General features: G+C 48.3%; 1 protein-coding gene across 7 annotated transcripts; it reads left to right on the plus strand.

Moving 5' to 3' along the window:
• The first annotated feature begins 716 nt into the window (after positions 1 to 716).
• Znf217 (zinc finger protein 217) lies at positions 717 to 24,872 on the plus strand. Of its 7 annotated transcripts, none has more exons than XM_029474087.2 (7): positions 717 to 1,001; positions 3,718 to 3,813; positions 14,677 to 16,410; positions 19,207 to 19,323; positions 19,862 to 21,370; positions 22,826 to 22,957; positions 24,557 to 24,872. In XM_029474087.2, exons 3-6 carry the CDS (start codon positions 15,024 to 15,026, stop codon positions 22,933 to 22,935), a joined length of 3,123 nt encoding a protein of 1,040 aa, XP_029329947.1. In that variant the 5' UTR covers positions 717 to 1,001; positions 3,718 to 3,813; positions 14,677 to 15,023; the 3' UTR covers positions 22,936 to 22,957; positions 24,557 to 24,872. The 7 variants fall into 7 exon arrangements, with proteins under 7 accessions (XP_029329947.1, XP_021010333.1, XP_021010327.1 ...); XM_021154674.3 differs by lacking the exon at positions 717 to 1,001 and adding an exon at positions 1,852 to 2,057; XM_021154668.3 differs by lacking the exons at positions 717 to 1,001; positions 3,718 to 3,813 and adding an exon at positions 4,258 to 4,431.

Genomic DNA, 24,872 nt, shown 5'->3' on the forward strand with positions numbered 1-24,872 from the left:
CATAATTGTTTATATAATAAATAAAGTAAATACTCATCATTATTAGTTGGTTCTTTGAGACAGGGTCTCTATAGTTTTGGAAGTCTTAGAACTCACTATGCAGACTAGCCTGGCCTCAAAGTCACACAGATCTGCTTGCTTCTGTGTCTGCCTTCAGAGTGCTGGGAACAAAGATATGCATGGCCTGCTGCTGTTGTTGTTGATGTTATTATTATTATTATTATTATTCTGAGACTGGATTTTGAATTAGCCCAGGCTGGGCTCAGATTCGATGTTTGGCTAAGAATATCTTTGAACTTTGACCTTTCTGCCTCCACTTCCCCAGTTCTGGCACTCCAGCCAAGGCTACCATGCCTAGCTGGAGATGGAACCCAGGGCTCCTGCAATACAGGCAAGCAGCACCTGAACTGTGTTCCCTCTTGTTCCTGTCTCTTCTGAGGCAGGATCTCAAGCAGTCAGGCCAGCCTTGGATGCCTTCCTGCCTCCAAAGTGTTTTGGCTTGAGAGTGTGAAGAGAAAATGGATCTCTTCATTGAGATGGTGGCCGGGATTGAATTCAGTGCCTTGTGTCTTTTCTCTGTCCTCCCTTGTCCCGTTGGGAAAACCTATTGAGCCGAGGAGGTTTTGAGAGGGGCTTCCCTGGGAATGTTGTATGTATAAATATTTAAGGCAGTTCCCATGAACATTCAGAGAGAGGGCAACCTTGTGAGCCAGCAGTAATAGAGAAAGGGGCAGTTGTGTCTGTGAGGGGCAAACAAACTTGTGCAAGGGGCAGATGTGCTTAGAATCAACTGGTGTTCTCAGCCCAATCAAGGTTGATTTAGTCAATCAAGTCGGATTATATCTCAACCTCTATTTAAATTGAGCTTTGCGCTTAGCCCCTCCCTTCTTGGTTTGCTTGTAAAAACCAGCAATCACATCTCCTCCTGTATTGTTCCGGGCCAGGTGGACTGGCTGGCTCCTAGGATTTCCAGGTCCCAGCACCGCCTTCCCTCCTGAAAGGTAATTTCTGCCATCTACTTTTCTCTTCACATTACTGGGTATTTTCAAAACGGATGACTTCCATGGGGTTGAAATTTAGGAAGGGAAAGTGGAGTGCCCTCCCTCGGCTTTGTTATCTCTTCTTAACTTAGTGTTTTCAGTCTAAGGGAGAGTGCTGCTACTGCCTCCCTCTCAGATGTCCTTTGTAGTTTGTAAATGCAGGTTCGGACTAACTTTTTCTGTTTCCTGCTGCCTGCAGTTTTTCTGGTTTTCCTGTCCTTACACTGAGTTCTTTTGAGCGTCTGCGCCGTTTCTGCTGCAGCTCCGGGGATTTCGTTTCCAAGCTGTTTCTCTATATCTGTTCCACAGTGAAATAAATACTTGGGAAAGACTGTATATTTCATCTGCACTTCCAATTAGGACTTAGTCTCCAGAAAGATAATTTCTGTAGATGTATATACAGAAAACCAGGCTTGCTCTTGTTTTTGTTAGATTTTCGGATACAGGAAAGGATCTGGATAGAAAATCAGATGTTAGTTTAAGGAAGCGGCCTGCTAGCACTAAGATGAAATCAGAGATAATGGCGAGTGAGTTTATAAGCGCACTTTGGGAAATGGGTCTTGTGTGTGTGTGTGTAGGGGGGTGGTGGTGGTGTTTTGGAACTGTGAAAAAGACGAGAGGTGGCTGAGGTTTGTCGGGTACAGGATGTGGATTGGGACTTGAGTTTGGCTACACGTGCAGATCCCAGCAGCAGGGACGGAAAAACCGGGTCCCACTCTGCGTGGCTGCGTCCTCCGGCACCTGATTCCTTTAGAGGTAGCGCAGCCTGGGAAGTGAGTGATGGCGAAGCTGGGCTCCGCGTGGGCGGGGCCAAGGCCGTGGAGACCAACGTTCGATTTTTCAGTTTCCACTTCGCCCAGGAGTGGGGAGTTCTTAGCTGCTTATTACGAAACCAAACGTCCCTCGGGTTCTCCTATGACTTTCCGACTTTTAATTGTGTCCCAAATCAACGCGAGGCACGAGCCTCCGCATTCTAAGGCAGGAATTCCGATCTCTCCATGTCCCTTGGAAAACACGGTATGTGTTTGCAAGCTCAGCCGTCACTGGCAGAATTTTGCAACGATTTCCCAGTTCTGTTGGCACGTCTCCAGGAGGGAAGGTTCTTTGTAATTCTTTGCTCAGACATCAGGATCTCATACAAACCTCTTAGCAGATAGATCAGGGAAGGCAAATCCCTTTCAATTTTAAACGCTACAACATAGTAAGTCCCCCTCCCCCTTATTTGTGGTGGTGGAGGGAGAGGGATGAGAAACAGTAACAGACCATCCGATGCCAAAATGGCTTAACAGAGTATGGCTTTGTGAGGGCATGGAGAACCGCCCCCCCCCCCCCTTTCTTCCTTTACTCTGAAAATAACTCAGTAGCTACAAGGTCTGAGAGCCCGAGTCTCATTGTTCTTAGCCAAATGATTGTTTGTCAAAATATTTGATTGTTTCCCTATTGCTGCGGAGAAGTTTGGACTTTCCTTTCTGTTCCATCTCCACACTAGGGTTTTAACTATCAGCTATTGTGTTTACAGTATTCAAGGCTTCAGAGTGCAAAGGTTACCCATTAACATGGAGACTGAAGCTCAACCTCTATCCACTTTACTTGGTCATAGTTTTCTTTGTTTTATAGCAAAGCTCCCCTCCCTCGTTTTTTTTTTTTTTTTAATTTGGGGGGGTCAAAGTTAAATGAAGTCTTCTGCTTATGAATGTTTGCTGAGCTGTTGCGTTTTGATCGTGAATATTTATAAGGCTTTAACCTTATAAATATTATAGTTTATCATATTTATAGTGTAAATATAATACTTTAGAGAAAGATATTAATCTGTGGTGAGAAAAGGAACCCTAGTACTAAAAATGATCAATATCTTCTGAGCTTGGATGAGAATCAGGGCTGGCTTAAGGATCTACTTCCAGCGATGCTAATTAATTGTGAGTAAGTAATTGATTCACTTCCTTTGAAAAAAAAAAAGACTAACGAGACCATATGTGGGTTGGTAGTTCTATGTAAAATGACAGCAAAAACATTCTACAAGGCAGATTCTTGCCCCTTGCTAAGCTGTCTTCTTGAATTCTTCTTCCTATTTATTAAGGACTGCGTTGCTTACCAGTTCCGGTCGGTTCTTTTTTGTCCCGTTCCCCCCAACCCCCACGCTTCTTTTGATTTAGGAAATGGGTATGAATGCTTTTCTTGATGTTTTCCCACTTTTTGATACACCGAGGGCCAGCTTGAAAAAGAAACAAACAAGTTGACTCTTAGGTGTTAAGCAATAAATCTATTTTACATTTGAGTTCATTTGCATTTTGGAGCAGAAAAAATTATTGGATGTGATTGTGGCCGCCATAGTTCCTCCCTGGGGCTTGCTTAAAACGGGACATCAGTCCCAGGCCTTTGGAGTCAAACCTTTTCCTGTCTTGTCTTCTTTCATCTTTAATACGAGTCAGGAACAAAACAGAAGGGAAACGCTTTAAGTGAGTTGGGCATAAAGAAGTGTGTGGTTTTTGTTTTTGTTTTTGACCACACTTTTAAGCCTAGTTTCACTCAAGTGAATTTCTGGGCAAACTAAGATTTATTAGGTACCAAGTCCAAATTCAGATATGAAACTATAATAGAAACACAAGCCTAGGGTTTTAAGGAAGAAATAAAAAAAGCTTTTTGAAGATAATAATTTAGAGAAATTTATTCTTTTTAGGTCTCGGACCTTCCTCACATTGACTCTCTGAAAGTGCTAACCTTCAGAACACCTCAGAACACCGCTATCCTGTGAGCTCCCGAAGCCAGTGGCAAGGTTGGTTTATTTTTAAATTTTTATTATTATTATTTTTGTTGTTGTTGTTCGTGATTCTGGGCGACCCGGGAGTTGGGCAACCGGCCCCTCCCCTCCCCTCCCCTCCCCTCCCCGGGCGCACCTTGCAAGGGAGGGGGAGGCGGCGAGGGAGGACTGGCTGTGCGCCTGCGTGCTGCGTTTGCAGCCCCCCCACCCCCAGAATACCTGTCACTGGAACCGCCCGGGCGCGAGCGCGCCACGTTAGGCCGGATGGCGGGACACGGCGCGGGGCGCGCGTGCGCGGGAGCCCACGGGGTGGGAGTGGGGTGCGCGCGCCGCTCCGCGGGGCTCGCGCCTCGGGGGTCCGTGGGGGCGTGGCCGGCAGCGGTGGGCGGGTCAGGGACGCGCTTGCGCACACGCGCGGTCACCGAGGGGGCGTGGCCGGCGCGGCCGGGGGCGGGGCGTCAGGCGGCGCGGCCGGGGGGGAGGGCGCAACAGCTGCTGCGAGCACTTTCTGCCCCAACAGTCCCCCCGCCGGACGCCGGCCGCCCGCCCGCCCGCGCAGGGACCCCGCGCCTGCACTGTCCCCGCGCGGACGAGTAGGGGGCGCCCGCGCCGCTCCCTCGCCCCGCGCCGGAGGTGAGCCCGGCCCCCCGGAGCCTCTGTGGGGGTGGGGGTCCCGGCGCCCGCGGCCGTGGGAGGCGGGCATGGCGCGGCCCCGTCCCGGTCCCCGCGCCGTCGGGGCTAGCGGCAGACGCACAAAGGCCGCGCCGCCTCTGCCGCTCCTTCAGCCCCGCGGCTGGGCGGTGCAGCCGGACGGCCGCAGGTAAAGGGGCGCCGGGGCCGCGTCCCCACGGCTGCGGCCGCGCGTGGGGCTGGGAGGGACGGCCGAGACAATGGCCTGCCCGGCGCGGCGTGGCCGTCGGGGGTCCGGGCCCCTGCGTCCTGCCAACCGAGGAAGGTGTTCGGTTTCACTCCCAAACTTAGAACGTCCCGCAAACTCCCGTGGGAAGTTGGTGCGGGGTGGCGGGACGCGGCACCGCACGTCCGAGGGCGCCGCCCCGTGCGCCTCAGTTTAGCCTGGACGCGAGCGGGCGCGCAGTGAAGGGCGCCCCCGCCTCAGACCCTCGGCGCACGGGAAGCGCATTCTTGGGCGGGGAGGGTGGGGGTGGGGACAGCGGGCGGGGATTTTTCCCGAAAGGTTTGCTTCCTGAAGTGATTCGAAGCCCCGGGGGGGGGGCACTTCTGGGACCCCCAGTGGGGGCCGGTCCGCACTCACACAGTAGTAGAAAGTTTTAAACTTTTTATTGTTTGGGTCGGGGGCTCGGGGTGGTCGTTCCCAACCTTAAGGGCTGTGTCCTGTGAGCCTTAGTGTCTCTCTCTGAGAAACAGGCATTCCTGAGCATGCGTTGATTAAGGGGCGCCAGCCTGGGGTCCAGGGCTGTAGGGCACCATGAGTACCTCAGGATCCCGTGGCCAGCTTCCTGGTTTGGGATGGGTTGGAGCCATTAAGTTGTATGTTTTAAGAGGCCTAGGTCTGATTTAGTTCAGGTTGATTCAATTATGTCTTCATCCCTTTTGAGGTGGTTGAATAACTTGACATGAGATTAAGGCCAACAAAAGAAGAGGCAGGGTAGCCACAGCTGCTGGCCATGCCTGGCAACTAGGTAGGGGCCTCAGGGGGCCTTTCACCTCTCTTTGTAAGAGAACAACGTCCACAGCCTTCTTGACTACTTTTCCCAGAGTAAATCGACCACCTTGGTACCAAATCAGATATCAGATGTTAAGTTTTTGTTTCGAGAAGGATTAGTAGTAACAGGTCTAGTTTCAAAAAAAAAAATTTTTTTTTTTTTTTTTTGTAGTGACAAGTGCAGAGAAGTAACCTTACTGCTTTCTGTCTGGGGAGTTTATCTATCAGACCACTAGTTGTGCTTAGTTACTGTGCTGAGAACTTTTAAGGTGTGTCCTTACTGGTTGATGACTTTTCCTCCTCCGCTGGAGAAGTCGTATTTATTTTAGATACTGTTTTTTCAAACCTGTGGAGCCTGGTGGTATATTTAGGCTATTTGGTTATTTTGGTTTTAATTTTGAATCCTGATTTGATTGAGTCCCTCCACCATGCTGCCAGCTTTCCAGTTATGTAAGTATAAAATCCAAGAGGCAGTGACCTCTGAAGACTGAGTTGTGGATAGTTAGCATTAGTCATCCCTGGGAACTTCCATATTTTGGCTCTTTAGACTCCACCTTGGTCTGTGTGCAGGAGGAGGAAGCAGGGGGAAGACCTGACTGGAGGAAGGCCACGTTTCTTTAGTCTCCGACTCCTTTCATCCTCACTCCATCTCCACACTTTGCAGTCTGATCTCCTGTTAGTGGGATAACTGGCGAGATTGAGGAGATTGACACTCCCTGATTGTCTGGCTTCCTATTATCCCCTTTCACTTCTTACTTTAAAAAAGGAACTAAGATACCGCTTAGAAAAATTTTCCCCTTTATGCTGAAGAATCTATTTTAATAATTGCTCTCTCTGTTTTTCTCCCCTCCCAGGTGGTAGGGGGGGAGAGGGGGAGAGAGAGTTCTGAGTCTGGCTTCTTCACGGGGGAGGGATTTGCATTTTCTTTGTTAGCCTCCATTTTTGGCCGAGAAACTTGGGGTGGATAGGAGCCCCTAATCCTTTCCAGTGGGCTTGTTTTGGAGGAAATCTGAAAATAAGACATAATCATCAAGTCTCTTATAAACTGATGAAATAATTGAGGCCTACAGTGGCCCTCGTGACTCAGGCTCTGTCTCCTGGCAGATAAGTGCTAATCACTTTTCTCCCTCAACATCACTTGAGTACGAAATGCTGTTTTGCCACAGCAGGGCTGCCATCCCCAGCCCAGGAGCCCTCTTCATTCTGAGCTGCCTGATTAGAGCCTGGGGTTCCAGAAGATGAGCTCCTTTTTCACTTTATCAAATAACAGGCTTTCTCTCACTAGTTCCAAACATGATATTGGTTGACAAGAACTTTGGAGTAGTTTTAATGACCCTTGACTGCCTAAAACACAGGACGTCATAAAATATCTGCTGTCTGACTGCTGTGAACACAGATGACTAGGGCCTTCAGGTACTGCATAGGAAGCTGGGTTTCCAGGCGGCTAGAAAAGCATTATTCTTCGATTATTCAGTCTCATGTATGCTGTGTGGCCTGCATTTTGGAATTTTGAGGTCACTAGCTATAATTTGTTTTAAATGGCTGGTTCCTGATTCCTCATTGCAGTTTTAATTCCATGGCCATGTGTGTAATTGATAATCTGGGAAGTGGAAGCTGAGACATCAAAAGTGGCTTTTCCATCTTTGGAATCAGAAGGAAACAACTTCAGGCAGTTTGGATAAACTGTTGACTATTAGTATCAAAATGTAGTTAGGTGATCACAGCTGAGCTTATGGAATAATTTTTAATTTAGGGTTATCAAAAAATAAAAACCTGGAAGACCTGTGTAGAACAGCTACTAAAATTGAATTAAAGGATTTCTATCCTAATAAATATTGTGAACCAGGATAGGTTTAGCTACAGGCAGGAAAGCAAGCTGTGAATGTGGAGGAGCCTCAGCTCACACACTTCACCTCCTGATTTTTCAGGGGGATGGCTGTTAACTAGTTTAAATGCTCATGGAGGAAGGTGTATTATTACACCAGGGAAATGTCTTTGGCCTTACTGTGTAGGGCAAGTCTGGTGGAATATCACTTAATGGCCTCCTTGTGGGGGCACTGTAGAAGGAGCTGAAAAGCTGGCCTTTCAGTTAGGTGATCTGGATTAAGGTTCTTGGCCCGCCAGTAATATAGCCAGGCAAATTTGCAATGGTATGTGGGCCAAAGGGTTTTGAATTCAGACCACGAGGGCAGATAGAAATCTTGCCTTGAAGGAAGTTAGTGGGGGATGGGAGGGGGGTACACTACCATTTTCTCCTAAAACCTCCTTCTGATGAGCAAGCTCAGCTCTTGGATATGTCTAGCTTCCACAGAAATGGGGGGCTGTGGGGGGGGGGGTGGGGAGAAGTCCCTGTTAGCCAGCTGCTACCACAAATTACCCCTTCATGCTGCGCTGCCTGAAGAGCTTCCATTTGAAGGCTTGTTGACTGCAGCTTTCTAAACAGGCTGCTGCTTCCTGAACAGGCTAGCAACATTAGGAGCTACTAGAAATTTGGGGCCAGTGTGGTAATTTTATGATAAAGGTGAGAAATAAATTCAGTGAACCTGGCGAGGCAGCTGAGCGAAGGTGTATGTGCAGGGGTGGGTCCTCTTCCTGGCTTTGTTCCTTAGCGTTTCCAGTTGACTTTGGCCTGCCCACCCCCGGGCCAGGCTGGTTTTCTCATAGGTGACTGTGGTGATGGTTCAGATCTAGGAGTGCTGAATGGCCAGGTGGCTGTAAAACAGTTACCATGTGAAGAAGTGATTTGTTTGACACTGGATGGTCCAGTACTCAACAGGACACAAAGCAGTTTTGGTGGCAGTTTTTATTTCCTAGTAGCAGATGATTTAACTCTTAACATGTAATGAGCAATGAGAGGTCTTATTTATTGAAAAGAGGTTTTATTTTTATTTAATTTGAGATGCAAACAGGTAACTAGCATTTATTTAACTTTATTGTAAATGGAGGAAGGGGCAGTCTGAGGTTGAGGACAGTGCCTGGGCGTGAGGGTATTCCTGAGCTCGCCTTTTACTTGAAGTTAGTTAAATTGGCTCTGATTTAGACTTGCCTATTTAACCTTCGGCAGAAACTTGGGAAAAAGTGGCATAGTGTGTAGTTCTTGGTGCCACATAATGGGCTTACAGTTTGATGATGGTGTGCCTGTGTGTGTGTGCATGTGTATGTGTGTATTTATGTGTACAGATGTGCCAGGAACATGGACACTGAGTCACTGTTGTCTCTAGCGTTGATAGCCTAGGTAAGTGTGGGGTTTGCTCCTTTAGGCTCCTGAAACCCTTTCCCTCTGTGCAGTTGGTCCTGGCCAATCTCAAGGCACATGACATGTAAGGTTGCCCTGAACAAGCAGAAGTTAACTGTGAGAAACTTAGGACACTAATGCTCCATCTTGTCTACTTGAAAATTATCAAGAATGTCATTTATCCCATAAGATGTTTTAAAGCAGATCAACATGGAGCATTTGAAAGCTAGTTTACAGATATAAGTATCTTTAGGTTGATAATATTGAAAGTAAAACTGGATACTTGAGCACACCTGAACTGATTCGTGGTGAGTCAGGCAGTTTCCAGTTTATTAAGAAAGGGTTGGAGTTTGTGTCTGGCCGTCCTCTGAGCTCATTCTGTTGGAGTTGGGTGTTTCTGTAGGACTTGGAAGAAACTGGGCTGCTTTGCCCAGGATCTTCTCACCTTGCCTTCAAGTAGTGTTTGGCCTGTGATTGGTGGCGTTATGGTGCTGAATTTAAACTGAGAATTGTAACTTACCCCCCCCTCCCCCCACCTGCTAGGAAAGTTGGCCTGGCCATTTTTCCCTTGGAATATTGTGGAAAGATAAAAAAGTTCAAGGTTTAGGGGCCATGGAGATGGCCCAAAAGGTCAGGGCACTTGCCACCACACCAAGCCTGATGGATCTGCATTTTGGTTCTTGGGACATACATGTTGAAGGAGAGAACTGACTTCCTCAAATTGTCTGCCCTTTGATCTCCACATGCATTCTTCCCCCCCCCCCCACACAATATATATAGGTTTTTTAAAAATGGCAGGCTTGATTGTTCCTGTAGAGCTGTGTAGAAGTAAGTTAGTCCTTTTACAGGGTCAGAAAAGAAGAGTACGTTAACATCCTTTGCTGCTTTGCAGAGGACTTGAATTTGGTTCCTAGCACCCACATTTGTGGCTCACAACCATTCATAACTCCCAAGTTGTGGGGAATCCTGCACTGCATACAGGTGGTGCAAACACACGTACACTCAGAGCACTCAAGTAGATGAATCTTGTATTTTTGGTTGTGAGTCCAGCCTTTAACAGCTGAGCCAAATCTCCAGCCCAAGTAGATAAATCTTAAGTCCCCCTCCCATCACAGCATTCTTTATGTAGGTGTTTGGTCTGTGTGCACTTCTGAGCACTCTGTGTGTGCCTTTAGAGGCTAGAAGAGGGTGGCCTGTCCCCTGTGTCTGGAGTTACAGATGGCTGTGAGCTGCTGTGTGAATGCTGGAAACTGAACCTAGGTTCAGGAATCAGTGCCTTTAACTATCAAGCCATTCTCTCCAGCCCTAATTTTGTACTTCAACTGGGAATTGGGGGTGGTTGTGGCACATGCTTTTAATCTCTAATGGGCGGGGGAGGGGTTGTAGCGGAGTGGGTGGCAGAGGTGGAGCTCCATGATTTTCAGGCCACCCTGGTCTACAGAGCGTGTTCCAGGACAGCCCAGGCTACCCGGAGAAACCCTGTGTGAAGAACCAAAACAACAACAACAGGAAGAAAGAAGGAAGGAAATTAATTGTCCAGAGCCTAGTTGTGTGATTTGAGTGCCTCAAGGCGTTTATTAGAGCATCTCTTACCTGAGTGAAGGGTTGGAGCCCATGGTGGATCTCTGCTTGTGAGAGCCCTAAATGCTGTGTCAGCAGACAGTTACTGCTCCCTCCTGACTTGGATAACCTTTAGTAAGCGTGAGCCAGCATAGTCATGGGAGGAAGAGCACAGATGTGTTGTCTGAAGGCTGCGGGCATATTTATGTACTCCCAGTCCAAGTACAGGAGTGGTCACAACACAAGTGGCAGTTCCCTCGATTAACTCTTTTGAGCAGTTTATCGGCCTTTGCAGTATCTTGTATAATTGATAACTTTTCAGTCAGGTACTGGTAGAATTCAATGTCACTTTAGTCACACATCAGTGTCTAGTTAGTGATTTTAAGAATATCAGACATACTTGAGCAGTGAAAGCCATATGCTTCTTACTGAGCTTCAAAGATTGTTGTATATAAAAGAGTGACTGAGTAATTTTCATGGGCGTTAAGCCTCAGCATGCTCTCAGAATGTAAGGCATTCTGAGTGAGGCCCATGCCTGCTCCAGAGCTGTGGGACTGGAGGCTGGATCAGTGCATCCTTTACAGGAATGGAAGATTGAAAAATGTTTTAAAAACATTTTTTTCAAAGTACTTTTTTAAAAAAAGATTTATGTATTTATTTATTTATATGAGTACACTGTCAGAAGAGGGCATAAGACCCCATTTAGATGGTTGTGAGTCATATGGTTGCTGGGAATTCAACTCAGGACCTCTGGAAGAGCAGTCAGTGTTCTTAACCCCTGAGCCACCTCTCCAGCCCTGTAAAGTACTTTTTAACAAGGTTTTGTGGTGAGAGTCCCTTGCCTTCCTGGCATTCAAAGTTGGATTGTAGTGATGTTCTTCAATCCTGTCAAAAAGCAGTCCTTGAAGCACCCCCCGGAGAGTCCTGGTGCCTCTTGCACTTCAGGAGAAGGTTAGAACATTTTGGGAAAGCTACATGTGCTTGCACACTTGAGGAAGAGGGACGCTTGTTAGGTAGTAACTACCGTAGCACAGCTGTGGGTAGGTTTGGAAACTCCATCGTGCAATTCCTTCAGAGCTTAGCAAGTTGGTTTGAATTGGTGCACACCGAACTTTTAGTTATTTTGTTGCCTTACGGTTGAGCAGGCGTTTAGCAACTTCTCACTGAGGAGGGTGAGGGTGAGTACCTGCTACCAGATTTTGGTGGCCCTCAAGAGGGGACAAGCTCAGGGGGTCAGGGCCACAGTGCAACCTCAGACCTACACATGGTATGGTGGTGTAGCCCGGTGCTCTGCAGCTGACCGCACTCTGGCCTCAACTCAGCTCAGGGATAACTTTCACCTTTATATTATGGGGAAGAAATCTGGGAGAAGCCAGGTTTGATGGCGCACTCTTTTAATTCCAGTGCTAGGGAGGCAGAGGCAGTCTCTTGAGTTCAAGCAAGGCCAAGCATGGTCTACCATGGAACTGAGAGTTCTAGGACAGGCAGACTGTGAAGAGAAACCCTGTCTCAAAAACAAAAACTAAACAAAAAACTTGGAGGGCTGGTAAGATGATGGATTAGTTCACAGCACTGTCTGTTCTTCAGAGGACCTGTGTTCCATTCCTAGCATCCATGTCAGCTGGTTTACAACTACCTGAAACTCCTAAGGGATCTGACATCCCTCTCCTACCCCACCCTCAGTGCATGTGCACACCACACACACACACACACACATAAACAAAAATGTATTTTAAATACTGTTACAGCTTGGTTGCAGAGAGTGGTCAGTCATGGGGTGTAACCTCTGACTTATGGTTCATTTTAGCGTCAGAACAGAGGTGGCAGGGACTATAACCTGAGAGATGTGTCCTGCTTCAGTCCTGATTTCTGTCAAAGTTCTGGGTATTTTTTAGTCCAGTGCCAGGTACTAGAGAAAGCAGTGGGCCGCCTGCAACTCTGACTTTGGATCTCCAAGGTGTTATCTTTTCTTATATTTGAAAACCTTTTTTAAAGTCTTTTAAAACCATGGTAGAGAAAGATAATTTACAGCAAATGGGAAATTAAATTTTGTCTTAGCTTTATTTTAATTTTTTTTTGTCTTCTCTCTTTTTTTCTTTCTTTCTTTTTTTTTTCTTCTTCTTCTTTTTTTTTTTTTTTTCCCCATACAGGGTTTCTCTGTGTAGCCCTGGCTGTCTTGAAACTCACTCTATAAACCAGGCTGGCTTCAAATTCAGAAATCCACCTGCCTCTGCCTCCCAAGTGCTTGTGCCACCACTGCCCAGCTTTTAAATTTGTATTTCCTCATAGGCTGGTTTTAGATGTGGACTGTAGTCTTGAACGTGGTGGGCTTGTGTGGGACAGGCCTGCATTTGAGCCTTCACATGCTGTAACGAAAGCTGTCTAGGACTTCATTCAGTTGAGCACAGACTGTGAACTGTTGTGGGAACCTCAGGAGGAGGAAGCGCTTCCAGCTTTGCTTTTCTCCACCTGACTGCCTGGGACAGACAGATGCTTCCCGTGGCTGTGTGTGCCCTCCCCTCCCCCCCTCCCCTCCTGTCTCCTGTGCCCTAACTCAAGCAGGGTTACTTTGAACTCTTTTGAGATAGGGTTTCATATTGGTTCCTGGCTGGCCTGGAACTCACTAGTGGATATTGCTACTTCTTTTCTGCCATTTTAAAATGGTTATTATAGAGCTTCAAAGAAGAAAGGACACCTTGTAACTGACTGTATTCCAGGTGCAGTAAACCCTTTGGCACGGAGCAGGACCGGGTCAGCAGGGTGTGGTCTTGTCTTTCCCGACTATGTACTTAATTCTTCAGTGAACATCTGCCTGGGTTGTGGGCGTCTGCTTAGTGATTGTGTAGAAATCTGAGAATGCTGCCAGAGCTTTGGTTGTGTGGCGCTGTCCTCGGCCATACACAGGGTATAGTGCTTGTCCACCTTGCTGTAGTGTTAACCACAGAAAGTGCACCCTGGGTTGAGTTCACTTTGTGACACCTTGAAAGTCCTGACTTAGACTGGACCTTAGTTCTCAGGTCTCTGTTATGTCATAGGATGGTAACCACTCCAGGTACTTGTCCTCCATTGTGATAGCAACAAAGGCAGAAACTAAGATAAAGCACTGCCAGCAGCTTGCTCCTCGCCAGTCTGTGTCCTGGAGTCTCACAGCTGCTCCCTGGCTAGAAGGGGAAGAGCCAGCTTCATTCATGACTGCTGAGGGCTGGGAGCAGAGAGGGGGAAGAAAGGACCATGGCAGGTGCTCTGGTGCCTTTTTGTTTCCTTGGGCTGAATTCACAAACCTCATAGGAGAAGAGGCAGGGCTGACCCTCTGTGCTGTGAAGGACATTGACTTTTAGGGATTAAATCTTCAAGAGTGGAAACTGGAGTCCATAGAGTCTAAAGCTACTCCCTTCTCCCTGGCCAGTGGCTCAATGGAAGGCGAAGTGAGATGGGTAGGAGGTGTATTTTCTGAAGGAAGAATGAGCCACACAGAGCCAGGCCTGTTACAAATGTGGACCAGGCAGTAGTGGCGCACACCTTTTGATTCCAGCATTTGAGAGGCAGGCGGATTTCTGAGTTTGAGGCCAGCCTGGTCTATAGAGAGATTTCTAGGACAGCCAGGGCTACATAGAGAAACCCTGTCTCGAAAAACCAAAAAAAAAAAAAAGAAATGTGGACGCTGAAAGTAAGTGGCCTCTGCATCTAGTAGGTCATTTCCCCTAGCAGCATCTAGTACCTGGAACAACAGGGTCCTGGGCTATGCGTAATGAAGGAAAGGTTCCTGTGTTATCTGCTGAGGGTTTGGACCCGTCTGATTTTGTCAGCTCATTTTCATAACTTCTTTTTTGAGATGGACTCCTCCTTATGTAGCTCTGTCTATGTAGACCAGGCTGGCTTTGAACTCTCAGATCCACCTGCTCCTTCCTTGTGAGTGCTGGGATTGTAGGCATGCTCTACCATGTTGTGCTTTTGTAACTCCTGTAGTCACTGGGTAGGAGACAGGTGTATATCTTGGTGGCATCCCAGACAGCCAAATTGGGGACAATTCTATCGTAAAGTTTGGCCTATTTGTTTTTGAGACTGTGTTTTATGTTGATCAGACTTGCTTTGAACTTACTGTGTAGCCCAGGCTGGCCAGCCTATCATCGCCCCTTCCTGTTTAAACTTGGCATTTATATTTCAGTGAGCAGAGCTCTGGCTTAAGTCTCCTGACTGGTTGAAATTCTACTCACTAAGTGTATCCACTGGGAAATATGCTAATGATTTGATTAACAAACATGTTTAACAGGATGCATTATGGATTAGTTAAAGGTGAGGCAGTTGATTCTAGTCCCTTTTTGTGGAGAAGATCATGTGACTCATAGGCCAAGCCCTGTTCCTGAGCCTTCCTCACTGAGACTTGTTTTTTTCTTTTCAGATTTTGGAAATCCCTCGTCTTCACATTGCCGGGATCAAAGTCTTGCTCAACTGAGCCACTCACCAGTGGAGATGGACAGAGCTGTTGCCCTCATGCTGACGCACATCTGACTCACAGCCCGGGACAGCCTGGATGCCTTGTTTGTGCAAAGAGCCATCTCCATCACTGAGCTCTCCCAAGCTCTGGAATATACTTGTCCCTCTGACCTTAGAGGTGCTCTGATTTTGACGCCCAGGGCTCCGAGAGGTTCTGAGTGGTGATACCTCACAGGCGGCCTTATTCTAACTGCAGGATCCCCACCTGATAGTGGATTACCCATCCTGTCAGACCCTGAAGTGGTTGGCAGCATGCCGACCCAGTCCCTCCTCGTGTACATGGACGGGCCGGAAGTCCTCAGCAGCTCTCTCGGCTCCCAGGTGGAGGTGGATGATGCTGTGCCCATAAAAGGGCCGGCGGCAGTGCCCTTCCTAGCTGCTCAGGAGAAGAGCATGGCCGCGGCAGAGGGCCACATGCCCCTGGATTGCATGTTCTGCAGCCAGGTCTTCTCTCAGGCAGAGGACCTCAGTCAGCATGTGCTGCTGCAGCACCGGCCCACCCTCTGCGAGCCAGCTGTTCTGCGTGTGGAGGCCGAGTACCTCAGTCCCCTTGATAAAGCTCAGGAGCCAACAGAGCCACCGTTGGAGAAGAGTAGCGAAGACCCCGAGGAGTTGAGCTGTGATGTGTGTGGGCAGACATTCCCAGTGGCTTTTGATGTTGAGAGCCACATGAAGAAGCATAAGGACTCCTTCACGTATGGGTGCAGCATGTGCGGGAGGAGATTCAAGGAGCCGTGGTTCCTGAAGAACCACATGCGGACACACAATGGCAAGTCTGGCACCAGGAGCAAGCTTCAGCAAGGCATGGAGAGCCCAGTCACCATCAATGAAGTGGTCCAGCCACATGCCCCTGGGAACATCTCCACTCCCTACAAGATCTGCATGGTCTGTGGCTTCCTCTTCCCAAATAAGCAGAGCCTCATTGAGCACAGCAAGGTTCATGCCAAAGAAACTGTCCCCAGTGCCAGCAACGTTGCCCCTGATGACCACCAAGAGGAACCCACATCCCCCAGGGAAGAGTTGCTGCGGTTTTTGAACTTGAGACCCAGATCAACTGCAGATAGTATAGTGAAGCCCATGACCTGCATACCTCAGCTTGACCCGTTCACCACCTACCAGGCATGGCAGTTGGCTACCAAAGGAAAAGTGGCCATTGCCCAAGAAGAGGTGAAAGAGTCAGGCCAAGAAGGAAGCACAGACAATGACGATTCATGTTCCGAGAAAGAGGAACTAGGGGAAATATGGGTTGGGGGTAAGGCTGAAGGGTCTGGAAAGTCCAAAACAAGTAGAAGCAGTTGTCCAGGTCTCTCCCAAGACAAAGAGAAACCTAGACATGCTAACAGTGAAGTGCCTTCTGGGGATAGTGATCCCAAGTTGCCCAGTAGCAAGGAGAAGCCCACACACTGTTCTGAGTGCAGTAAAGCCTTCAGGACATACCACCAGCTCGTCCTGCACTCGAGGGTGCACAGGAAGGACAGGAGGACTGATGCCCTGTCACCCACCATGGCTGTGGATGCAAGGCAGCCTGGGACCTGCTCCCCAGACCTCAGCACCACTCTGGAAGACAGCGGGGCCGGGGACCGAGAAGGGGGCTCTGAAGACGGGTCTGAGGATGGGCTTCCTGATGGACTCCATTTGGGTGAGTATTTTGCTGCCTGTATTTTGCAGGGTTTGCTACAGGGGGCTCTGGGAGTCAGGCTGTCATCTCAGTGCTTTGTGGTAGCACTGTGTAGTCTCATAGAAGCATCACAGGCCCTTTTCATTTCTTTAATAAGGAGGTGAGTTTAAAAGGCTGGTCCATAATCCCATTATGTAAGGGCTCTGTATCTTTTGCTCCCAGAGGACTTAGTTTTTATAGCTAGTGCACCAGTGGGGATGCTGCTGGCTTCTTCAGGCAGTGGACTGAGGAGGCTATGACCTGGTGCAGAGTGCTAGGAACTATGGGACTGAGACCCAGGACTTTACCAGCTGCCTGGCATTCATTCCCGATGTTGTTATACAGGATTGCCTATCACAGCCTTGTTAATGCTTTCACCTACATGGGTTTCTGGTGCTCCCAAAAGGGTCAGGGAGGCTTCCTCAGCGTCCACTACTCATGCAGGGGGACTACTTGCCCAGTGTACTCTGATCACTTTGGTGTTTGTGAGGCCAGTGTTGATGAGGGAGCTTTTGATGTGGTCTTTTGCTGCAATCCAGAGGTGAGGGCCCACTTCCGAACCCGCTCCATGAATTTGGTATGTTCTAATGGTGTTAATAGAAAAAAGCTTTTGTCCAGTCTCCTGACTGGTGTGAGCCTAGAGCCTTTGGAGTATATTTAAATATACCTGTTTCCCATCTTGCTGCCCACCCCACTTGAACCATTGTATGATGTCACTGAACGTGAGGCTTAAAGTAACTAATGGCCCATGGGTTCCGTCTAACACTTCCAGATGTGTGTGGCCACTGGGTAGTATGTTGCAAGTCCTCTCTGAGACCAGAGCGAGTCTGAATAGTAAAATCTGTCGGCCACTGTGCATGTGAACCAGTACCCAGTTCTTTTTCTGGTCACTGCTACACTTTAGGAACTTTGCTTTCATGACACTTGGAGCTTAGCATATCTCACTCCTTAGTCCCCAGAAAGGTAAGGATACATGGTGTCCATGATGTCATGAGAAGGTCACAGATGGCCTCTGCACCTGTGCAGTTCTGCAGCATCAGCACTGTGGATCCCTAAAGGAGTCTACCAGCCATTGTACTTGATGGACAACTTGGGGGGGGGGTCCTGGGGTAGGCTTTTTGGCCTGGCTTGCCACAGGTGGGAGTGCTGGAGTCTGGCTGCAGTTCCTGGTGACCCATTATACATTGCCCGACCTTTCCTTGAGATTTCCCTGTTTGCAAAATAGAATCATCCACTTTGGCATCCTCCTAGGCTGAGCTCAGCCTTAGTTACAACCCTGCACAGAACAGCATAGTCCAAGTTCCAGGCCATAAGGCAGGTGCCAGATGTTGGGAAGGCCACAGCCTGTGTGTTACTGAGGTATCCCTAGCCATTTGCATGTGATGTAGAGAAGCTCACACTGTGACAGCTCGAGGCAGGGTGAGGTGTGGGCAGAGTTGAGTGCAGTGGGCCTCCCCCACTGTGCTGCCCTCCATTCTGTTTTACTCTTACTTTCAAGAAGTTGAAAAAGAGAGGCTGTGATGACTTTTCAAAGCCTCTTAGACCACCTTAGGGAGTCGTGTGCTTATGGATCCCCTTCCCTAACAGGATCTGCTGTAATGGAGGTGGTCTAGTCCATCTAGTATGCCTGTTTTTGCCCAGCTGTGTGGATCACCTGCCTTTGGGAGTTAGTAACAGTGCAGCATTTGACAGAGAAGGGAAGAGGCCTGTAATTGAAAATACAGTTTTGTAAGGCAAAATTTAGTTTCATTTTGGACTCCAGGTGGGGACATTTGTGTAGTTGTGATTGACTGCTCTGCTCCACCATGTCCCTGATCTAGACTTCAAGAGATACACCTCCCAGATAGGACTGACAGAGACTAGTGGAGCCATCTTATCTTCACGGATGCACATTATTTACAAGTTGGTGGGCTGGTGAGAGTGGAAAGTCCCAGCCAGTTTAGTTAGTCTGTCCTCAGTGGGTCCTCATCGGGCACTTCAGCCTTGCCTTTGAAGTCTAGTAAGCCAGGCCTCTTTTGAATAGGAGATTGCTTGGAAACCACAGATTTCCATCTTCCCAAACTTGGCTAAATTTTGATCAGCTTTCCTAGGTGCTTGCCCAAAGCCAAGTCTGGGCTGTTTCCGAGGTTATTTTGTGCTTGCTGCCCTCTAGTGGTAGTTTCTATATTCCCAGCCTGTTTTCTGCTGGCAGTTGGGAGGTTTTATATCACCTCCAAATACTGATTGGTTCTGAGTTCTGGCAGTTTTTCTGTCCAGTGGGCACACATCTACCTTAAGCATGAACCAGTTGTAACGTCTGCCAAGTGTCAAGAACAGAAAGTGTCTGTCAAGCTTCATCTCTTAAATGGTCATTCTTTTTTTTTTTTTTTTTTTGGTTTTTCGAATAAATGGTCATTCTTATGATGGAAGTACAAACCTCTTTACTAAGGCACCAGACTGCATTCAGAAGACACAGGGTAGTGCCGGGCCTGGTGGCACACAACTTTAGTCCCAACACTATGGAGGCAGGGTAGGGTGTGTGTGTGTGTGTATCTGAGTTCTAAGCCAGCCAGGTCTATCTATATACCTTGTCTCCAAAACAAGAGCGCACAGTCTAAGACATGAAAGGCTGCCTGGTGGCATTTTGTATGTTATTTTAGCCTTTGAAACTTCTACCCAGAGCTAAAATAATTCTTTAATGGTTTCCCCCAAATGTTTTGTGTTGAGAATCCTGGAGTCTGAATTCCTGAGTCCCGCACTTGGCCTGACTGACACCATTATTTTTGTTTCTGCTTTAAGATAAAAATGATGATGGAGGAAAAGCGAAGCCCCTCCCGTCCTCGAGAGAGTGTAGTTACTGTGGCAAGTTTTTCCGTTCAAACTATTACCTCAATATTCATCTCAGAACGCATACAGGTAAAGGACTGGGGTTTTAAAACATGTGTTGGCTAAAACAATTGTGTGCTGCTGTGGTTCAGATGGCGTTAGTGTGTGGTGTTTGCAGCTGCTGTGTGTCTACAACATCACTGCAGCTTGAATACTACTGGCTCCTGTTTTGAGGTTGGTTTATGGTTATCATATCTTAAGGCAAACTTGTAATATTTTGAAATGCCACATTTGAAAACTCTTATGACTCTGGAGTGAAGCAAGGGTGTATTTGGTACTGTTTGGATGTAGGTGCAGTGATGGTGCTGGGCACAATGGTTAGGCCGCTGTGCTGAAAAAGTGCGCAGATGCTGCCGTCGGGCAGCCATGAAGGTTGGGCCAGTTAAAGCGTGCTCTTACTGGGAATCAGGTTTACGTTTTCAAGTGCATTGCACTGGAGCATTGGCGCCCTAGCTGTGAGGATTGGCAGAGGGAACAGCCCATGTTTGGTGTCATAGCTTGCTTAGCTTGCAGAGTTCTATTGGCACCTTTCCTAAACATCGTGATACAGTGGCATATCTCGTTTTAGGTGAAAAACCATACAAATGTGAATTCTGTGAGTATGCCGCAGCCCAGAAGACATCTCTGAGGTACCACTTGGAGAGACACCACAAAGACAAGCAGCCGGTGGATGCTGCCGCTGAGTCCAAAAGTGAAGGCCGGAGCCAGGAGCCGCAGGATGCACTACTAACGGCTGACAGTGCGCAGACCAAAAATTTAAAGAGATTTCTTGATGGTGCCAAAGATGTTAAGGGAAGCCCACCTGCCAAGCAGCTTAAGGAGATGCCTTCTGTGTTTCAGAGTGTTCTCTCACCAGCACACAACAACGATACTCAGGATTTCCATAAACATGCAGCTGATAGTGCTGAGAAAGTGAGGAAGAGCCCTGCCCCTGCTTATCTGGACATGCAGAGAAAGAAAGCTGGGGAGCCTCAGGCCAGCAGCCCTGCCTGCAGACTAGAGGGTGTTGGGCCCTTAGCACGGGAAGCTGGCCATAGGGAGAAGATGGATCAGGATGCTGACTACAGACATAAGCCTGGTGCTGACTGCCAGGACAGGCCTTTGAATCTATCCCTTGGGCCACTCTACGCCTGTCCTGCAATCTCTTTGAGCAAGTGTCTGATCCCCAGCATTGCCTGCCCCTTTTGTACTTTCAAGACCTTTTATCCGGAAGTCCTAATGATGCACCAGAGACTTGAGCATAGGTATAACCCTGACCCGCACAAGAACGGCAGCAGCAAGTCTGTGCTGAGGAACAGGCGGACCGGGTGCCCTCCTGCTTTGCTGGGAAAAGATGTCCCTCCCTTGTCTGGCCTGCACAAGCCCAAGGCCAAGACTGCCTTCTCACCACACTCGAAGTCTCTGCACTCAGAGAAGGCTCGGCAGGGGGCCGCGGGGCCAAACAAAGCACCCCAGACTTCAGGACCAGACAACAGCACTTTAGCCCCAAGCAACCTGAAGTCACACAGGTCACAACCCAATGCCGGGGGCACCAGTACCACCAGGCAGCAGCAGTCAGAGCTGTTTCCCAAAGGTGGCGTCCCTGCTGCTATGGATAAGGTGAAGAGACCTGAGCCAAAACTGAAGTCCCTGCCAGCTCCCGCGTCTCAGTCCCCGCTCAGCAGTAATAATAGCAACGGTTCTGTTGAGTGCCCCGTGAAGGTTGATGGCCCATGGGCACAGCAAGGGAGAGACTACTACTGCCATCGGAATTCTGGCAGTGCCGCAGCAGAGTACAGTGAGCCACATCCCAAAAGACTCAAGTCCAGCGCCGTGTCCCTGGACACAGAGCATGCAGGGCCCAATGGCAGAAGGGGCTTTGAGCTCCCCAAGTACCATGTGGTCAGGAGCATCACCTCCTTGCTACCACCAGAGTGTGTGCGCCCACCGCCTGTGCTGCCCCACAAAGCCCGTTTCCTGAGCCCTGGGGAGGTGGAGTCGCCCAGTGTGTTGGCTGTGCAGAAGCCCTACAGTGCCTCTGGACCCCTGTATACCTGTGGACCTGTGGGACATACAGGAGCCAGCCCAGCCCTTGAAGGTATTACTGTAGGCACTAGGTTGGGGTTTAAACACATCCCACAGGAACATTGAGTTCTCAGATGCAGGCAACCAATCTACCATATCTAGTACAAAGCAATGGATTATGGGCCATCAGAGCTTAACTTTACAGGATTAAGTCTTGAGGAAATGTAGAATAAAACAAAAATAAAAAGATAAATGTAGTTGCTTTCCTTGCTGTTGAAGTCCAGGTGCTGCTAGCTGGTCATGGTGGAGCACACCTTTCGTCCCAGCACTGGGAAGCTGAGATGGTTGGACTGGTGGGAGGGGGTTCAAGCCTAACCTGGGCTACCTAGATCTTTCTAGGACAAAAGAAAGCCTGAGAGCCGCTGAAACTTTGCTTAGGGTTGTGACCCACCCTCCCCCCTTTCCACACTCACACGCCCGTTTCCACACATCGGTGCCCTTGGCCTGTAGAAGCAGAGAGAGTAGGAACTCCTTCCTGACTGAAGAGACTGCATCAGCTGTGAGCGGCACTGGTGCACTGGGTGTGTTCCTGACAGGTTGTCTTGTGTGCAGTGGTCACCTTGTTGCTGACGTGGAGTTCTCATAGGGAAACATTTCTTTTCCCGTGTTCCATGGAGGTTTCTGGTGCTTTCTTTCCTGTGCTCGGAGGAGGTAGACCAGGGTGCTCTCTTGCAGATTTGTAGTGAGGGTTCGAGTGCTCTAAAGATCACTAACTGTACACCACTTGTAAAGCCCAGAGAGCTATCAGTTTAGTGCATTCTGGGTACATCCTGCTAGGAACAAAACCAAGTGTTTTCATCCACTGCAGTGAAATGTCTCAGAGTTGTCATGAAGTGGAAACCTGTGCTGTGTGGGTACTGGAGCCCAAGCACTCTGCCAACTAAGCTACCCCCTCAGTCCAGGTTTAGTGTTTGCTGCCTGTGGGCTTAGGTGTCCGGTACCCCACAGTTTAAGTGGATGGGTTGTTTCAGTGTCTTTTACCCCCTTTCCTCTTCTACGGAGTTGCTTTATGCATGTGTAGGCTTCCCTGCTGTGATTGATGGCTGAATGAACGCATAGCACAGCTCCCTTCTCCAGACCCAGGGCTCGGGTCTTACTGACTAGTGCCATTGTTGGTGTTCACTTTATGTGTGTGCCAAGTTTGTTTATTTTTTTCAAGATAGGAATTGACTGTGTAAACCAGGATAGCCTCAAATTTCTAGATATTCCCCTTGCTCTGCCTCTTAAGTGCTGGGATTAAGGGCAAGTCTCACCAGGCCTGGCATATGTGGTTTTTGTTTCCTTTAAAAAAAGACAAGGTCTGACATTGTGTAGCATTGGTTGTCTTCAGCTCAATAGATATCTGCCTGCCTCCACCTCAGCTCTGGGGTTAGAGGTGTGCTCAGTGCTCTTTCTTAGTCTAAGGGGCTACGCTGGGGAGTGTTGTCCTCAAGGCCTGGAAGTCACCTTTCCCTCTCTCTCCAACTAGGAAAGAGGCCCGTGTCACATCAGCACCTATCTAACAGCATGCTGCAGAAGAGAAGCTATGAGAATTTTATTGGAAATACACATTACCGACCAAATGACAAAAAGCCTTGACTTCTGATTCTTGGGGAAAAAGGTGAGCATTGTTGTCCTTAAACACATTGTGTTGGTTTTACTTGAATAATACCAAATTCATTTTCTTTTTCAACTTGTAAAAGTGATGATTACTGTTTTAGATAAGTGACATTTGTTTGTGGATTAATGGCTTTGTGCTCAGTGTGGGCGGGTGCACGGACAGTGCTGTTTGGGAGACGATCCTATCCTTCCCCAGCGGGATGTTACTCCCATCCTCGGGCTCAGCAGCAAGGGCCATCTAACTGGCCCCCTTTTTTTTTTTAAATTCATTAATGATTTATTTTTTATTTTGTGTGCATTGGTATTTTACTTACATGTATGTCTATGTGAGGGTGTCTGCTTCTCCAGAACTGAAATAACAGCTATGAGCTGCCATGTGGGTGCTGGGAATATGACCCTGACCTGGAAGAGCAGCCAGTGCTCTTAACCACTGGGCCATCTCTCCAGGCCCTCCTCCCCCATTTTTGTTTTTTAAAAAGATGTTTGAAAATTTATAATTGCTGGATGATGGGGGCACATGCCTTTGATCACAGCATTTGAGGCAGAGGCAGGCAGGTCTCTGAGTTAGAGGCCAGCCTGGTCTACAGAGCCAGTTCCACGATAGCTAGGACTACACAGAGAAACCCTGTCTTTAAAAACAAAACAAGGGCTGGAGAGATGTCTGAGTGGTTAAGAGCACTGACTGTTGCTCTGGAGATTTGTTTACATGCAGTCCATAGCGGCTTCCCTGCCACAACAGTGACATTGGATTACTCTAGGACTGCTGACCTTAGGCTGGAGTCACACACACTCTAAGCCAGTGTGAGGAGATAGGCCTGGCTCTACACAGAGGTGAAGCTAGGCCTGCTGTCTTAGTTCAGAGGTGGTTGAAAGCATTGTGAAGCCCTGGCCTGTCCAGGCCCAGGTGTTTTCCCTCAGGGCTCACAGGTTTGATGGACATGAGCTTCCTGAGCTCAGGGAGAGGCTGCCAGCACTGTCAGCCTGTCCTTTAACATGTCACAGCCTGGGCACAAGGATTTTGGCATTCCTGAGCCCTTTCCTTCCCCTTTTCCTGTGTGAGCATCTGACCAAGTACCTCACCCTCACTAGTCAAAGATCTTTTAACACTGAGCTACGTCTCCAGCTATTTTGATTTTCCTCTTTTTGGAATGGTCTTGCTGTGAAACCTAGGTTGGCTTTGAACCTGGTAATCCCACCTCAGTTCTCTCAGTGCTGGTGTTACAGGACTGAGCCAGCACACCTGTGTCCCCTTCTGAGTTGGGGGCAGGTGGAGGTGCCAGATGGGATGTACCAAGTGCTGGGTTCTGGTTCCTGGTATAATTATCTCGTTCTGAGTAGTCCATCAGCTATGTAGGTTGGAATAAGTGGAACCCTTTGCACGTCTTCATCTCCCTCGATGTATTCGTGCATGCTGTAAGATTCTGTTCATCTATCTGCCTCTGTCAGTGAGTGCCTTTGGAGACCAAAAGAAAGGCTGTTGGCTCCCTGGGTTCTCTGGCAGAGCTGGTGTGGTAGCTGCGGAGCCGTCTCTCCAGCTTATCTCTTGCAATCCTTTAGTGATTGTGTGCTTTTCTAATCACTTTCAATGCTCTCCCATCAGGTCCCTGGATGCAAGTACACACTTCCACGGAATCATACATTGGCTCATCTTCTGAGAGCGCACAACAGTAGCTACTGAACAAGCTGTGACTGAACTGTACATAGACCCGAGAGGAGCAGAGAAGGAACACTACATTCTCTAACGTTCTGTTAACCTTTGTACCAAATAGCAATAAAAACGAGTGGGAGCCGTTGGGCGGTGCGCCAGAGGGACTGAAATCTATTTTGTCCCTAAATATTTTTTTAAAGAATTGACCAAATAAGTTTTTTTTTGCATACTTGAGCGCTGCTGAAAAGAAATCATTTGGGGTGGGGTG

The sequence above is a fragment of the Mus caroli genome, unplaced genomic scaffold, assembly GCF_978045245.1.
Source record: "Mus caroli unplaced genomic scaffold, Mus_caroli_1 scaffold_2, whole genome shotgun sequence".
In the NCBI taxonomy this organism is placed as follows: Eukaryota; Metazoa; Chordata; class Mammalia; order Rodentia; family Muridae; genus Mus; species Mus caroli.